At 41.8% G+C, this 17453-nt stretch overlaps 1 protein-coding gene across 1 annotated transcript in view; it reads left to right on the top strand.

Annotated features, from left to right (window-relative positions):
• Positions 1-17453, top strand: part of GSK3B (glycogen synthase kinase 3 beta) — a 541759-nt gene that overhangs the window by 481138 nt on the left and 43168 nt on the right. The window contains 2 exon segments of the mRNA XM_053705134.1: positions 2007-2090; positions 2093-2199. Of these exon segments, the coding sequence (XP_053561109.1) occupies positions 2007-2090; positions 2093-2199 (191 nt within the window).

Below are 17453 nucleotides of genomic sequence, written 5' to 3'. Positions count from 1 at the left end.
TATCTTGGTACTAGCTCAGTCTTTACATACTGCAGAATGTCACACGAATCAACTAGTGTTGTTTCTTCGGAAACATGGTTGGAGGATCAATTTACCAAAAAGTTTCTTGATTCCTCAGACAAGAGTCACCTTTTTTAGGCTTCCAGATAGATTCAGTGTCCATGACTCTGTCTCTAACAGACAAGAGACGTTTAAAATTGGTCGCAGCATGCCGGCTCCTTCAGTCTGTCATTCCCTTCAGTGGCTATGTGCATGGAAGTTTTAGGTCTCATGACTGCAGCATCGGACGCGATCCCCTTTGCTCGTTTTCACATGAGACCTCTACAGCTTTGTATGCTGAATCAATGGTGCAGGGGATTATACAAAGATATCACAATTAATATCCTTGAATCCCAATGTACGACACTCTCTGACATGGTGGATAGATCACCATCGTTTGGTTCAAGGGGCTTCTTTTGTTCGCCCAACCTGGACTGTGATCACAACAGATGCGAGTCTTTCAGGTTAGGTAGCTGTTTGGGAATCTCTGACAGCACAAGGGGTTTGGAAATCTCAAGAGGTGAGATTACCAATAAATATTTTAGGACTCCGTGCAATTCTCAGGGCTCTTCAGTTCTGGCCTCTGCTAAAGAGAGAACCGTTCATTTGTTTTCAGACAGACAATATCACATCTGTGGCTTATGTCAATCATCAGGGTGGGACTCAGTCCCCAAGCTATGAAAGAAGTATCTCGGATACTTGCCTGGGCGGAATCCAGCTCCTGTCTAATCTCTGCGGTGCATATCCCAGGCATAGACAATTGGGAGTCGGATTATCTCAGCCGCCAGACTTTACATCCAGGGGAGTGGTCTCTCCATCCAGATGTGTTTTCTCAGATTGTTCAGATGTGGGGCCTTCCAGAGATAGATCTCATGGCCTCTCATCTAAACAAGAAACTTCCCAGATACCTGTCCAGGTCCAGGGATGTTCAGGCGTAAGCAGTGGATGCGCTGACACTTCCTTGGTGTTATCAACCTGCTTACATCTTCCCGCCTCTATGGCTGTTTTTGTTTTTATTCCCTCCCTCTCTAGTGACTCTTGAGTTTAAGACTCCACATCTTGGGTATTGATATCCCATATGTCACTAGCTCATGGACTCTTGCCAATTACATGAAAGAAAACATAATTTATGTAAGAACTTACCTGATAAATTCATTTTTTTCAATATTGGCAAGAGTCCATGAGGCCCACCCTTTTTATGGTGGTTATGATTTTTTTGTATAAAGCACAATTATTTCCAAATTTCCTTTGTTGATGCTTTATACTCCTTTCTTTATCACCCCACTGCTTGGCTATTCGTTTAAACTGATTGTGGGGTGTGGTGAGGGGTGTATTTATAGGCATTTTGAGGTTTGGCAACTTTCCCCCTACTGGTAGGATTGTATATCCCATATGTCACTAGCTCATGGACTCTTGCCAATATGAAAGAAATGAATTTTTCAGGTAAGTTCTTACATAAATTCTGTTGTTGCCAGAGCGTAATGTTCTAGTTTACAGAATGTGTGGGTATGTGGTTGTGTATAGATTATACCAGAGTGTAATGTTCTAGTGTGGGTATGTGTGTGAGTGTTACCAGAGTTTAATGTTCTAGTTTACAGATTGTGTGGGTATGTGGTGAGTATAGATGTTACCAGAGTGTAATGTTTTAGTTTACAGAATGTGAGTGTGGGTATGTTGCGAGTGTTACCAGAGTGTATTGTTTACAGTTTACAGAATGTGTGATTGTGAGTGTTACCTAGAGTGTAATGTTCTAGTTTACAGAATGTGAGTGTGGGTATGTTGTTGGTGTTAACAGAGTGTAATGTTCTAGTTTACAGAATGTGTGAGTGTGGGTATGTTGGGAGTACAGATGTTACCAGAGTGTAAGATTCTAACTCATCCCATTTTTCATGAGGGTTGAAAGATCTTAACACTCAGTCAGATCTATTTTTTTTTGTTTTGTCTTTAAGGGTTATGTCTTTTTGCAGGTGTTTAGAGCGAGAACCCCTCCGGAAGCCATCGCTTTGTGCAGTCGGCTGGTGGAATACACGCCCACCGCCCGCCCTCACTCCTCCTGGATGCCTGTGCTCACTCCTTCTTTGACGAAACTGCGGGACCCCAACCCCCAAACTCCCCAATGGCCGTGAATTCCCTGCACTCTTTAACTTTACCCACTCAAGGGTATCTCCATCCTCCCCATCTGGATGAGAGCTATGGGGGGTAGAATTTATTTAGTTTTGCCTACACTGTGATATATAAAACAAAGCAGCTTTATTCCGTAGGCTGTGATTGGTCATCAGTGGCATCTAACCTCTGTATTTTGAAAAATATAACACATGGTCCAGATATTTTAGGTAAGTGTCTTAATCTACGTGAAAACCGTAAGTATGTGCCCAGTGCCTCAGTTATTTAACGACAGGATATCGGCTTTTGTTACTTATCTGTATTTAAAGGAACATTTCATAAAGTTATATGAAACCCAAAGCTTTATTTTGTGATTTAGATAGAAATATAATTTAAAAAAAAATCCAATTTACTTCCTATTCTCAAATTTGCTTTGTTCCCATGATATTCAGTGTTGAAGAGATACCTAGATAGGTATCTGGAGCGCTACATGGCAGGAAATAGTGCTGCCGTCTAGTAGCTCTCTGCAAATGGAAAACATTCTTGCAAAACTACTGCCATATAGTGCTTCAGAAATGGGACGGTTCTAAGCATATGTCCCTGCTTTTCAACAAGAGATACCAAGAGAGTGATGAAAAATTAATAACAGAAGTAAATTAGAAAGTTGTTTAAAATTGTATGTTCTATGTAATCATGAAAGAAAAAGTTGTGTGTATCATATCCGTTTTAAGCAATAATGACATGCTGTAATTTGTTAGAGCATGTTTTGTTATGCAACTATGGAATTGATCACGATCCTTAAGAAAAGTTTATCTATTTAATCAGTTAAATCTTCTTTGAGGATATATCATTGGATAAGCTTTTCTAAAGGATTGTGATCAATCATTATGTTAACTCTCCCCAAAGAGGTTGAATCATAAGTAAAATCGCACTTGGGAACCATGATCTTTTCAGCTACCAAGATTTGGTGAGTCCACGGCGTCCTCAATTACTCTTGGGAATATCACTCCTGGCCAGCAGGAGGAGGCAAAGACACCACAGCCAAGCTGTTAAGTATCACTCCCTACCCACAAACCCCAGTCATTCTCTTTGCCTCTGTCATGGAGGAGGTGAAGTTTTTTGGTGTCTGAAGATTCTTCGCTACAAGCAAGATTTTATTGTTTTTAGAAAGTCATAGTAGGTTTACTATGATCTTTCTTTGTTTCAAGGATTGGGTCTAACCGATAGTCCACGTTAATCTCTTCAGTATGGTAGTGGTGGCTTTAAAGCAGTTAGGAAAACACATTAAGTCCCACCTTAAAAAGTTCCTAAACATATTTGCTGCCCTGGTATAGAAAGCCAGAGTAGGTTTGCTCTGATCTTTTTTTTCCACAGGCCTCTGTAGGGAGTTGACTTCCTTTCCACACTGTGTGAGCTGTCCTCCTGCCAGACGGCTAGAATGCAGGTAAGTGCTAGGAAGGCTGGCACTGAAAGCTGCAGTTTATGGGACTTGGCATTATCCTTGGTAAGGATTTTAAAATGTAGTGTGCAGGCACTTTAATTACAGGGTTAAAACCTTGTTTTTTATGTGACAGACAGACAGTGTTTAGCCCCTTAGAGGAAGGGGTTAACGTTATCGGTTTTTTATTGAGATATCAGGTGTGCATTGGTGCAATAACTGGGAGACCTGGGATAAATACGGTTTGAGCTGGGTCGGCTCCTCAGGCTGAAAACTGTTTTCAGCCGGAGTGGTTTGATTTTCTGTGAAGAGCGGCTGGATGCCGGATGCGCGCATTTTTGTGGTGCAGTATTAGTTTAAGGAAGATTCCTCTCTCTCTGCCGGTGTGATATCGACACAGAGCTTTTGGAGCTCCATAAAGTGAAAGGCTTTACTTTGTGCTATCCGGAGGGCAGGTAGGAGTGCCTCAGCCTGTTGAGGTGTAGAGGTGTCCTTGGGGGCTAGTGGTTTCTGGAGTGTTATATCGCTCTGTGGTTTTAAAGGCACAGTACTCTAAAAAACAAAAGTTTAAAGTTAAAAAAAATTTAAATTTCTGCAATGTCAATTGCTCGAATTGGAGCAGGAGGCTGCTCATTTAAACTCTTGTCTATTATGTTTAGAGTCCCAATTGTCTGCCCCCATGCAGTTTTGTTCCTCGTGTTAAAAAGACTCTAAAGTTTAAAGACAGACTATTTAATGAGCCTAATGTCTCTCAGGATGATGCTCCGGGCTATGTTGCAGCTTTCATCCTCAAACGTCCCAAGCCTCTTTGGCGTCGCATACAGTGCCCAGCAGTTCACTCTCAATTCTGGCGGAGTGTATTTTCCTGCAGATTTTGTTTGCACAGGGATCTTCTGCGGGTGATCAGCAGACGTTATCTGCTTTTCAATATTTAAAGGGAAAACGCAAGAGAAAATTTAGAGAGTCAGAAAGTAAGGTTTCTGTTCCCATTATCTGCTACTCAGGTTGCACTTCCTCATGAGTCTGAGGAAGAGGATACGTCAGTAGCTTCTGAGGGTGAGTTCTCAGATTTGGACAGTTTAATTCCTTCATCTGATGCTGAAGTGGTATCCTTCAGATTTAAGCTTGAACACCTCAGTGTCCTGTTAAAGGAGGTTTTGGCTACCCTTGACGACTCCAATACCCCTGTCGCTGTCAACCCTAGGAAATCTAGTAAACTCAATAAATACTTTAATTTTCCTTCCTCTGTGGAGGCGTTTCCTTTTTCCCAGTCTCCTTTCTTTTAAAAAGATATTTCCTGTTGCTGACTCCATTAAGGAGTCGTAGCAAACGGTGCCCAAAGTGGAAGGAGACATTGCTACTCCGAACTACTATTCCTATTGAGGATAGCTCTTTTAAGGATCCAGTGGACAAGAAGTTGGAGGCTTAATTGAAAAAAATGTGTGTTCATCAAGGTCTCCAATGGCAACTTGCAGTGTATATTGCCACTGTGACAAGTGGGGCAGCTTATTGGTTTGACGCTTTTGTCAGAATCTCTTCAGGTAGACTCCTCCTTTGGAACGAGAACCAAGATAGGATTAAGGCTCTTAAGTTAGTCATTTCCTTTATTACTGATGCTTCATTGCAGGTTATCAAATTTGGAGCCAAAATCTCTGGTTTTGCTGTATTAGTGCGCAGAGCTTTGTGGCTGAAATCTTGGTCAGCATATGTTTCATCTAAGTCCAAGCTTTTGCCGATTCCTTACAGGGTAAGACCTTCTTTGGACCTAGTCTGACAGAAATATATTTCTGATATCACGGGTGGTAAAGGGTCTTTTCTTTCTCAAGAGTAGAATAGACTGAAAGGACAAAGTAATTTTCGTTCCTTTCGTAACTTCAGAGGTAAGTCTTCCCCTTCCTCGCCAAGGTGGGAACCCAAGCCGTCTTGGAAACCCCAGTCAGTCTTGGGACAAGGGAAAGCAATCAAAGAGCCTGCAGCTGACTCTAAAATCAGCATGTAGGGTTGACCCCGATCCGGGAGCGGATCAAGTGGGGGGCAGGCTTTCTCTTTTTTGCAAAGCATGGGTACGAGATGTCCAGATCCCTGGGCTGTGGACATAGTATCTCAGGGTTACAAATTGGAATTTTAAAACTTTTCCTCCCAGGGGCAGGTTCCACCTCTCAAGGTTTTCTGCAGACCAGATAAAAAGAGAGGCATTCTTGAAATGTGTGCAGGATCTCTTCTCCCTGGGAGTTACAGTTCCAGTCCAGGAACAGGGACTAGGTTTCTATTTCAATCTGTTCGTGGTTCCCAAAAAAGAGGGAACTTTCGACCTATTTTAGACTGAAGTGTCTAAACAAATTTCTCAGAGTACCGTCCTTTAGATGGAAACATTCCGTTCCATTCTTCCTTTAGTTCAAGAGGGTCAGTTTATGACAACCATAGACCTGAAGGATGCGTACCTTCAAGTTCCTATTCACAGGGATCATCACAAATTTCTGATATTTGCCTTTTTAGACAAACACTTTCAGTTTGTAGAACTTTCATTTGGCTTTGCCACAACTCCCAGAATTTTCTCAAAGGTTCTGGGGGCTCTCTTGGCAGTGGTCAGGGCTTGGTTAATTGCTGTGGCGCCCTATCTGGACGGCATTCTGGTTCTATCTTTTCAACAAGCAAAGTCTCATACAGAGATCTTGTTGTCCTACATTCCCACGGATGGAAAGTGAATCTGGAAAAGAGTTCCCTTGTTCCAGCTACAAGGGTTGTTTTCTTGGGGACCATAATAGAGGTTAGAAAGGCAAACATTCTTTCCTCTTGCCTCTCTCTGCAGTCTACTGTTCGGCCATCAGTGGCTTAATGTATGGAGGTAATTGGTCTGATGATTGCTTCCATGAACATCATTCCCTTTGCTCGATTCCATTTGAGAGCTCTGCAGTTATGCATGCTCAGTCAGTGGAACGGGGACCATGCGGATTTGTCTTAGAAGATAGGTCTAGATCAGTCGATGAGACTCTCTCCTGTGGTGGATTTCTCAGGGAACATGCTTTTGGAGACCTTTCTGGGTGATTGTGACTATGGATGCCAGCCTGCTGGGCTGGGGAGCAGTCTGGGACTGAAGCGCCCATGCACGAAACGCGTAAGATAGGAGCTTACCTTGTGTCCTGAAGCCTGCTCCTAATAAAACTTGTTTATCGACTCAGAAGACTCAGCTCTCCTCTTTCCTCACTCGTTAAAGATGCAGGGACTCGGGAGGAGTCTGCTCTCCCCATAAACATTTTGAAATTGAGAGCAATTTTCAAAGCTCTGATGGTTTGGCCTCCGTTGTCCTTAGCCGGGTTTATCAGATTCCAGTCAGACAACATAACCTCAGTGGCTTACATCAACCACCAGGGAGGAACTCTGAGTTCCTTAGCAATGAAAGAGGTGGATCGGATTATTCAGTGGGTCAAAGCTCACAATCGCTGTCTATCTGCCATCCACATTCCAGGAGTGGACAGTTGGGAAGCGGATTTTCTGAGCAGACAGACTTTTCATCCCGGGGAGTGGGAACTCCATCTGGAGGTGTTCTCCAGCTTAACCCTCAGATGGGGGGGTGCCGGAACTGGATCTGATGGCATCTCTGCAGACTGCAAGCTACCATGGTACGGTTCAAAATCAAGGTATCCACAGGCTGCTCTGATAGATGCTCTGGCAGTCCCTTGGGATTTCATGCTGGCATACCTGTTTCCTCCATTTGCTCTCCTGCCGCGAGTCATTGCTTGTATCAAACATGAGAGAGCGTCAGTGATTCTAATAGCCCCTGCGTGGCCTCGCAGGATCTGGTATGCAGACCTAGTGGAGATGTCGTGTCTCCCACCTTGGAGACTGCCTCTGAGGAAGGACCTTCTACTTCAGGGTCCATGCCTTCATCCAAATCTTGTTTCTCTGAAGCTGACTGCCTGGAGATTGAACGCTTAGTTCTATCTAAGCATGGTTTTTCTGAGTCGGTCATTGAGACCATGATTAAGGCTCGCAAGCCTGATACTAGAAAGATTTACCATAAGATATGGCATAAATATCTTTATTGGTGTGAATCCAAGGGCGTAGGGAGTAGGGTCAGGATTTCTATGATTTTGTCTTTTCTCCAGGAAGGTCTGGAGAAGGGTTTGTCAGCCAGTAGCACCACAGCAAAGCTGTTAAGTGTCACCCCCCCCTACCCATAATCCCCAGTCATTCTCTTTGCCTCTCTCAATGGAGGAGGTGAAGCTTGGTGTCTGAAGAAATGAATTCCTTTCTTTCATGTAATTGGCAAGAGTCCATGAGCTAGTGATGTATGGGATATACAATCCTACCAGGAGGGGCAAAGTTTCCCAAACCTCAAAATGCCTATAAATACACCCCTCACCACACCCACAATTCAGTTTTACAAACTTTGCCTCCCTATGGAGGTGTTGAAGTAAGTTTGTGCTAGATTTTCTTCTGTGATATGCGCTTCTCAGCATTTTGAAGCCCGATTCCTCTCAGAGTACAGTGAATGTCAGAGGGATGTGAAGGGAGTATCACCTATTGATTCTATTGTTTTCCTTGCGGTAAAATCTTTTCATAGGTTCTCTGTTATTGATCCTAGAGATTCATCTCCTACCTCCCTTTTCAGATTGACGATATACTCTCATATTCCATTACCTCTACTGATACTGTTTTAGTACTGGTTTGGCTATCTGCTATATGTGGATGGGTGTCTTTCGGTAAGTATGTTTTTATTACTTAAGACACACTCAGCTATGGTTATTTTTTCTTACCTGGGGTATAGTCTTTTCTTCAAAATTGACTGTTTTAATTCATTTTCGCTGGCAAAATTAGGCTCGCGAGGCCGCAAAATGCTGATATTTATTGCGTCATTCTTGGCGCGAAGGTACGTTCGGTGACGCAAATTCGTCATTTCCGGTATCTTAGTTGACGCCAGGTTTCCTTGCACAAAGTTGCGTCTGCCATGACGCGAGTTGCGTCATTTCCAGATGTTGTTAGCGCCAAAAAAATTCATTTTGCGTTACGCGTCATTCTTGGCGCCTAATTATTTAAATCGCACTTCCTATATGCCTCTTGCTTTTTTTTCTATGCTCAGAGGGCTAGTCTGTTTGCATTTTTTTCCCATTCCTGAAACTGCCATGTAAGGAAATTGATCATTTTGACCTCTCCAGCTTTGTATGCTGAATCAATGGTGCAGGGATTATACAAAGATATCACCATTAATATCCTTAAATCTCAATGTTCGACTCTCTCTGACTTGGTGGTTAGATCACCATTGTATAATTCAAGGCGCCTCTTTGTTCGTCCAACCTGGACTGTAATCACAACAGATGCAAGTCTTTCAGGGTGGGGGAGCTGTCTGGGGTTCTCTGACAGCACAAGGGATTTGGAAACCTCAAGAGGCGAGGTTACCAATCAATATTTTAGAACTCCGTGCTATTTTCAGGGATCTTTAGGTTTTGCCTCTGTTGAAGAGAGAACCATTAATTTGTTTTCAGTTTAATTTGGTTTTGAAGGCTTTACAGGATCCTCCTTTTGAGTCTCTGCATTCTTTGTATATCAAACTACTTTCTTGGAAAGTGTTGTTCCTTTTAGCTATCTCTTCTGCTAGAAGAGTTTCTGAATTATCTGCTCTTTCTTGTGAGTCTCCTTTTCTGATTTTCCATCAGGATAAGGCAGTTTTGCGGACTTCATTTAAATTTTTACCTAAAGTTGTAAATTCAAACAACATTAATAGGGAAATTGTTCCCTCTTTTTGCCCTAATCCTAAAAATTCTTTGGAGAGATCCTTACATTCTCTGGATGTTGTAAGAGCTTTGAATTATTATGTTGAAGCTACTAAAGATTTCAGGAAGACTTCTAGTCTATTTGTTGTCTTTTCTGGTTCTAGAAAAGGTCAGAAAGCTTCTGACATTTCTTTGGCATCTTGGTTGAAGCTTTTGATTCATCAGGCTTATTTGGAGTTGTCAGGCCCCGCCTCAGAGTATCACAGCTCATTCTACTAGATCAGTTTCCACTTCGTTGATTAGATTTGCAAAGCAGCAACTTGGTCTTCTTTGCATACATTTACTAAATTCTACCGTTTTTATGTATTTGCCTTTTCTGAAGCAGTTTTTGGTAGAAACGTTCTTCAGGCAGCTGTTTCAGTTCGATTCCTCTGCTTATGTTTTAAGTTTTTTCTTTTCAATTATGAGAAACTTATTTTTTTGGATGTGGATTTCATTTTTTTCAGCGGAAAATGGCTGTTTTTATTTTATCCCTCCCTCTCTAGTGACTCTTCTGTGGAGTTCCACATCTTGGGTATTACTATCCCATGCGTAACTAGCTCATGGACTCTTGCCAATTACATGAAAGGAAACATAATTTATGTAAGAACTTACTTGATAAATTAATTTCTTTCATATTGGCAAGAGCCCATGAGACCCCACCCTTTTTATGGTTATGTTTTTTTGTATAAAGCACAATTATATTTCCAGTTCCATTTTTTGATGCTTTCTACTCCTTTTTCTATCACCCCACTACTTGGCTATTCATTAAACTTAATTGTGGGTGTGGTGAGGGGTGTAGTTATAGGCATTTTGAGGTTTGGGAAACTTTGCTTCTCCTGGTAGGATTGTATATCCCATATGTCACTAGCTCATGGACTCTGGCCCAATATGAAATAAATGAATTTATCAGGAAAGTTCTTACATAAATAGTTTTTTGGGGACTTGGGTTTAGCGGAGTCCACATTATTCTCTTCAGGAAAGTACTGGTGGCGCTTAAGCAGTTAGTAAGTTGTGAGGGAGTCCTTGCTTTGTTTCCTAACATATTGCTGCCCTAGTTATAGAAAGCCAGAGTTGGTTACTCTGTTCTTTCTTTTTTTTTTTTACAGGTCTCTAACAAGTATGTGTCCTTTCAAAACCTTGTGAGCTGTCTTCCTGCCGGACAGCTAGACTGCGGCTAAGTGCTTTTTGTCTCCTAGGTGTTGGGAGACTTGCACTTAAGCAAATAGTTAATACTGCAGATAGAAAAAATGGGACATTATTAAATCCTTTATGTACAGGATTTCTGGGGGTAGTGTGCAGGTTAATAGTAATGTGATGTAAAGAGACTCTTTATTTTATACCTTTGGTAGTGTATTTATTTGGGCTTTTTAGTGAACAGAAATTGGGCACATTTATCTTTTTAAAAGAAAAAAGAAAAAGCGGCTTGTGACTTTTTATGAAGCTCAGGCAGACTTTTACTTTCACTTCAGTTGGACTTGGCAGTTAGAACGCGCACTTTTATCCGAAACAAAGTGCCGTTGCAGCTTCTGTGTATTGCCGATAGCGGCTTTTTATAAGGAGTAATTTGTGAGCTCTGCAAGCAATTGTGGAGTTACGGTAGGCCACCTCAGTGTTGCTGAGATGTAGAGGTCCTGCAATATTTATTTCTGTGTGGAGAAATTTAAATTGATATCGTACATTGTTCTGAGGACCGAAGATTTGTCTTAAAGTGACACTAGTCTGTTGGCGAAATTTTACATTTTCTTTTATTTCTGAAAAAAAAATTGTTTTGTGAAACATGGACCAAGGTTCGGCTTCTTGTGATAGATGCTTATTATGCCTAGGGAATCAAATTGTTATGTCTATGCAATATTGTGCTACATGTATAGCTAGAACATTATAGGGTGTAAAGATAAAGTATTGCCCTCTGTGCCTAATGTCTCTCAGGATGATGCTGTTCAGGCAATGCCACAGTTTTCTCCTCAGACGTCCCAAGCCTCAATGGCGTCACATACAGTACCCTGCAGTTCCTCTCAGCCTCCTGGAGGAGTTTATTTGCCTGCAGATTTTGCTGCACAGGTATCTTTTGCAGTATCTGCAGGGGCCCAGAGGCAGAAGTTTTCTTCACTTTCTGCGATGAGATTTTTTCTTTTTGAGAAAAAATTTCTGCAGGTCATTTTCAAATAAAATTCAATTTTAAATTAGGCAATTACACTAAAGCACCAGCTCAAGTACAATGCGTTGATTAACTGGATAGGAATGCTAAGTTTTTAAAATCTCTCAAATAACATTTTTTAACTTTTCTTTTAATCTAATATCACAAGGTAGAAATCTAGTAATAAAAAAAGGTGTATTCGAAGTTAAAGCTTTGTAGGTCCAAGTCCTGTTCTCTTCAAACAGCACTTTGCTCTGGGCGCACTGTTAAGAAAAACTAACACAGTGCAGAAAAAGCTAAGCTCTGTTTGAAGTGAACAGTCTAATGTGGAGCAGTGCTGTAAAGTGAAAGTGCTAAGAGTTCCTACATGTGTCCTATTCTTTCTGCAGACATGCTGCATTTTCTGCGATGACATCTCAGATCACTGCATGTTCTGCCTTGGAGCTGTAGCATTATCTGCTTTTCCTATGTTGAGGAAACGCAAGAGGAAAATTAGACATTCAGATAGTAAGGTTTCTGTTCTACCTACTGCTACGCAGGTTGCCCTCCCTCATAAGTCTGATGAGGAGGATACGTCGTAGCCTCTGAGGGTGAAATCTCAGATTCGGACAGTATAATTCCTTCATCTGATACTGAAGAAGTAAACTTCAGATTTAAGCTTGAACACCTTTGTGTACTGTTAAAGGAGGTATTGGCTACTTTGGACGACTCCGATACTTCAGTCGTTGTCAAACCTAAGAAGTCTAGTAAACTTAATAAATACTATGATATTCCTTCCTCTGTGGAAGTCTTTCCTGTTCCAGACCATGTGACAAAGATTAGACTGGGAGCCAAGATGTCTGGCTTCACTGTCTTAGCCCGTAGGGCTTTGTGGCTAAAATCTTGGTCAGCTGATGTTACCTCCAAGTCCAAGCTTCTGGCTCTTCCTTACAAGAGTAAGACCTTGTTTGGACCTGGTCTGACAGAAATAATTTCTGATATTACGGGTGGAAAGGGGTCTTTTCTACCACAAGACAAGAACAGACCTAAAGGACGTCAAAATAATTTTTGTTCCTTTCGTAACTTCAAAGGTCAAAAGTCTCCCTCTTCCAAGCTGGGACTGTCCAAATCTTCTTTGAAGCCCAATCAATCTTGGAATAATTGGAAGCAATTAAAGAAACCCTCAGCTGAGTCTAAGTCAGCATGAAGGGTCGGCCCCTGATCAGGGATCGGATCAAGTGGGGGGCAGACTTTCCCTGTTTTGTCAAGCGTGGATACGAGATGTCCCAGATCCTTGGGCTGTGAACATAGTATCTCAGGGTTTCAAAATAGAGTTCAAAACTTCCCTCCCAGGAGCAGATTCCACCTCTCAAGTTTATCTGCAGACTAGGTAAAAATAGAGGCATTCTTGAACTGCATTCACGACCTTTCCTCCCTGGGTGTGATTGTTTTAGTTCCAGTAAGGGAACAGGGTCTAGGATTCTATTCAAATCTGTTTGTAGTTCCCAAAAAAGAGGGAACTTTTCGACCCATTTTAGATATAGTGTCTCAACAAGTTTTTCAGAGTACCATCCTTCAAAATGGAAACTATTCGATCCATTCTTCCTTTGGTTCAAGAGGGTCAGTTCATGTCAACCATCGACCTGAAGGATGCATATCTTCATGTTCCCATCCACAGGGATCATCACAGGTTCCTGAGATTCCACTTTATAGACAAACACTTTCAGTTTGTGGCTCTTCCGTTTGGCCTGCCGCAGCTCCCAGAATTTTCTCAAAGGTTCTGGGGGCTCTCTTGGCAGTGATCAGGTCTCGGGGAATTGCAGTGATACCCTATTTGTACGACATATTGGTTCAGGCGCTATCTTTTCAACAAGCAAACTCTCATACAGAGATATTGTTGTCTTTTCTATGTTCCCACGGATGGAAAGTGCTACAAGGGTGGTTTTCTTAGGAACCATAATATTTTCCCTATCTATGAACATTTTTCTGTCAGAGGTCAGAAAATCCAGGATTCTTTCCTCTTGCCTCTCTATTCAGTCTACTGTTGAGCCGTCAGTGTATGAAGGTAATTGGTCTGATGGTCGCTCCCATGGACATCATTCCCTTTGCTCGATTCAATTTGAGAGCTCTGCAGTTATGGATGCTCAGACAATGGAACAGAGACCATTCGTATATGTCTGAGGATAGATCTAGACCAGTCGACAAGAGACTCTCTCCCATGGTTGCTTGCTCAGGAGCATTTGTCTCAGGGCACATCCTTCCGGAGACCTTCCTGGGTGATAGTGACTATGGATGCCAGCCTGCTAGGCTGGGGAGCAGTCTGGGACTCGTTAAAGGCTCAGAGACTATGGACTCTGGAGGAGTCTGCTCTTCCAATAAACATCTTGGAGTTGAGAGCGATTTACAATGCTCTGATGGCTTGACCTCAATTGTCCTTAGCCTGGTTTATCAGGTTCTAGTCGGACAATATCACCTCAGTGGCTTACATCAACCACCAGGGAGGAACTCAGAGTTCCTTAGCCATGAAGTATGTGGCTCGCATTATTCAGTGGGCGGAAGCTCACAATTGTTGTCTCTCTGCCATCCACATTCAAGGAGTGGACAATTAGGAAGTGAATTTCCTGAGCAGACCAAAATTTCACCCCGGGGAGTGGGCTCTCCATCCGGAGGTGTTCTCCAGGTTAACCCTCAATTGGGGGTTGGCGGAGTTGGATCTGATGGCGTCTCGGCAGAACGCCAAGCTTCCAAGGTCAAGAGATCCGCAGGACGCTCTGATAGATGCTCTGGCAGTTCCTTGGGTTTTCGGTCTAGCATACCTGTTTCCTCCGTTTGCGCTCCTTCCACAAGTCATTGCTCGTATCAAACAGGAGAGCGCGTCGGTAATTCTAATAGCTCCTGCATGGCCTCTCAGGATCTGGTAAAGATATAATCTCTGCCACCTTGGGGGTTGCCTCTGAGGAAGGACCTTCTAACTCAGGGTCCATTCCTCCATCCAAATCTCGTTTCTCTGAAGCTGACTGCTTTGAGATTGAACGCTTAGTTCTGGCAAAGGGTGGGTTTTCTGAGTCTGCCATTGAGACCATGCTACAGGCTCGCAAGCCTGTTACTCGTAAAATTTACCATAAGGTATGGTGTAAATACCTTTATTGGTGTGAATCGAAAGGCTACTCTTGGAGTAGGGCCAGGATTTCTAGGATTTTGTCTTTTCTCCAGAAAGGTCTGGAGAAAGGGTTGTCAGTAAGGTCTTTGAAAGGTCAGATTTCTGCTTTATCTATTATTTTACATAAGCATCTGGCAAATGTGCCAGATGTTCAATCTTTTTGTCAGGTCCTGGCCAGAATCAGGCCTATGTTTAAACCTGTTGCTTCTCCTTGGAGCCTTAACATTGTTCTTAAAGTTTTGCAGCGGGCTCAGTTTAAGCCAGTGCATTCTATAGATATTAAGTTGTTATATTGGAAGGTTTTGTTTCTTAATTCTATCTCTTCTGCTTGCAGTGTCATTCGCCCTACCTTATCTTTTATGCGGATAAGGCGGTTCTTCGTACTAAATTGGGTTTTCTTCTGAAAGTGGTTTTGGATAGAAATATTCTGGAAATTGTTGTTCCTTCTCTCTGTCCCAATCCTCCTCCTCATAAGGAAAGTCTGTTGCACAACTTTGATGTTGTGCATGCTCTAAAATTCTACCTACAGGCAACTAAGGATTTTCGCCAGTCTTCTGCCCTGTTTGTTTCTCGGGAAAGCATAAGGGTCAGAAGGCTACCACTACTTCTCTTTCCCTCTGGTTGAGAAGTATAATTCGTTTTGCTTATGAGACTGCTGGTCGGCAGCTTCCTGAGAGAATTTACAGCTTATTCCACTAGGGCTGTCTCCTCTTCTTGGGCTTTCAAAAATGAAGCTTCTGTGGAACAGCTTTGCAAGGCTGCAACTTGGTCCTTCTTACATACTTTTTCTAAATTTTACAAATTTGATTCTTTTGCCTCGGCTGAGGCCTCTCTTGGTAAAAAGGTTCTTCCAGCGGTGGTACCTTCTGTTTAGGTATGCCTGTCTTGTCCTCCCTCCCTATTCATTCCGTGTCCTCTAGCTTGGGTATTGGTTCCTGCTAGTAATTGGAATGACGTTGTGGACTCTCCCTATCTTAGGAAAGAAAGCAAAATTTATGCTTACCTGATAAATTTCTTTCCGGATATGGAAAGTCCATGATCCCACCCTTAATTAAGACGGTTATTTATTTATTTTTACTAAACCTCAGGCACCTTAACACCTTTGTGTTATTCCTTTTTTCCATTTCCCCTCGGTTGAATGACTGGGGATTATGGGCAGGGTAGTGACATTTAACAGCTTTGCTGTGGTGCTCTTTGCCTCCTCCTGCTGGCCAGGAGTTATATTCCCACTAGTAATTACATGACTTTGTGGACTCTCCATATCTTAGGAAAGAAAGAAATTTATCAGGTAAGCATAAATTTTTTTTGAAGGATAGTGTAGCTAAGCCCAAGTGAATCTGTAGCTGTGAAGTCTATTTGAGGGTATGTGGCAGATATAGTATAATAAATCCTTTCCACTGCATAGAGCAATAACCCTAGTTGCAGTTTTCGCTGCAAAGTTCATGTTTTGTTTTATTTTGTTTTTTGTTTATTTTTTTTATTCAATCATTTGCATTAAAAATAGCAAGAAACGGACATAGGACACTCATTAAATGTTCAGTAAATGACACAATTTAATGTCTTTATTCAATCTCTGTGTTATAAATGTAAATATAATTCATGAATTCATTTAATTTCTTGTTCTCCCTTTCTATGTTATTGTGTGTGCTGTAATGTTGCTTTCTACCACATTCTATTGTCATAGCACATTCGTAGGGTTTTGTATACATGGCATCCACATGCAGAGGGCATTTACTATTCAGCTGTGTTCAGTTAATTCTTCATCTTCCTGGTTTGCCCTTTTTCTTGCATCTGCCTGTGAAAAAGCAACGGATTCTGGTGTTTTTGCTTTAGCTAAGAATAACCATTTTACCAGATTGTCTTACATGGCCCGGCATTGAAACCCCCCATCTAGGTGCAATGAGTCTGGGCAAGTGTTCGGCCTACATATCCTGCTATGCGACTGTATTCTAAGCACAATCTTCTGTTTGCTGCACTTTCCAGAGAAAGTATTTATTCATTTTATTTATTTTTGTGTGTGTTAAAAACATGTCTGAATTCCATAATGGTTCTGCCAAAATGTAGTTCTGTGCTTTTTGTTCCAATTGGCAGCTTTTGCGTTGTTAGCTGACGTTTGCCTCAAGCATATGCTGTATTTTTGTTAGACAATGCTGTTGGAAGGCAGACACTTATTGGGTGTCGAATACTTGATTTGATTTACTATTTCATGTTTCAGATGGATTCTCCTGTTCTCCCACACAATTTGGAGTATTTAATAGTAACAACCTGGGCCAATTCACTCATCCTGCAAACACTGATTCAGGTACCATTAACATCTCTCCTACTATCACAGCAAAATCGCTCTGCTTGGGTGTCATTTTCCAATAGAGAGCAACCAATTGTGCCACAATGCTATTCTGTTTACGGACTTTATGTTGCAGAATATGTGGGCCATATTGGCATCTTCAATTGCCTGTGTGCAATAGTTGCTTTATTGCATAACTGTTGGAAGAGTGGGAATTGCCACATATACCAAGTTTAAACAAGGCACTTAGCCTGCTACTTGTTTGCCTATTATAATAAGTGTTGATGATTTAGCTTTTCCTGATGAGTGATAATAGACCTAAAGGGATATAAACGTAATTGCTTTCTGCAATTGTTGCATAAAACGGCCTTTCTTTGATAAAACATGTAATGTTACTTTTGTATTGTGATATAGTTGGGTTTTTTTTTCACAATGAACTCTAGAATGTCAATCAGGAGTGTCTTCCTTTTTTCAGCCTTTTACCCAAACCATGCATTTTAGCACACTACTAACACCCAGAGGGACGCCTCCTTTCTCATTGCAGCGCTTTGGTATCTGACAGC

This window comes from Bombina bombina, chromosome 3, assembly GCF_027579735.1.
Source record: "Bombina bombina isolate aBomBom1 chromosome 3, aBomBom1.pri, whole genome shotgun sequence".
NCBI classification, from domain to species: Eukaryota; Metazoa; Chordata; class Amphibia; order Anura; family Bombinatoridae; genus Bombina; species Bombina bombina.
This window is presented reverse-complemented; position numbering and strand designations above follow the sequence as displayed.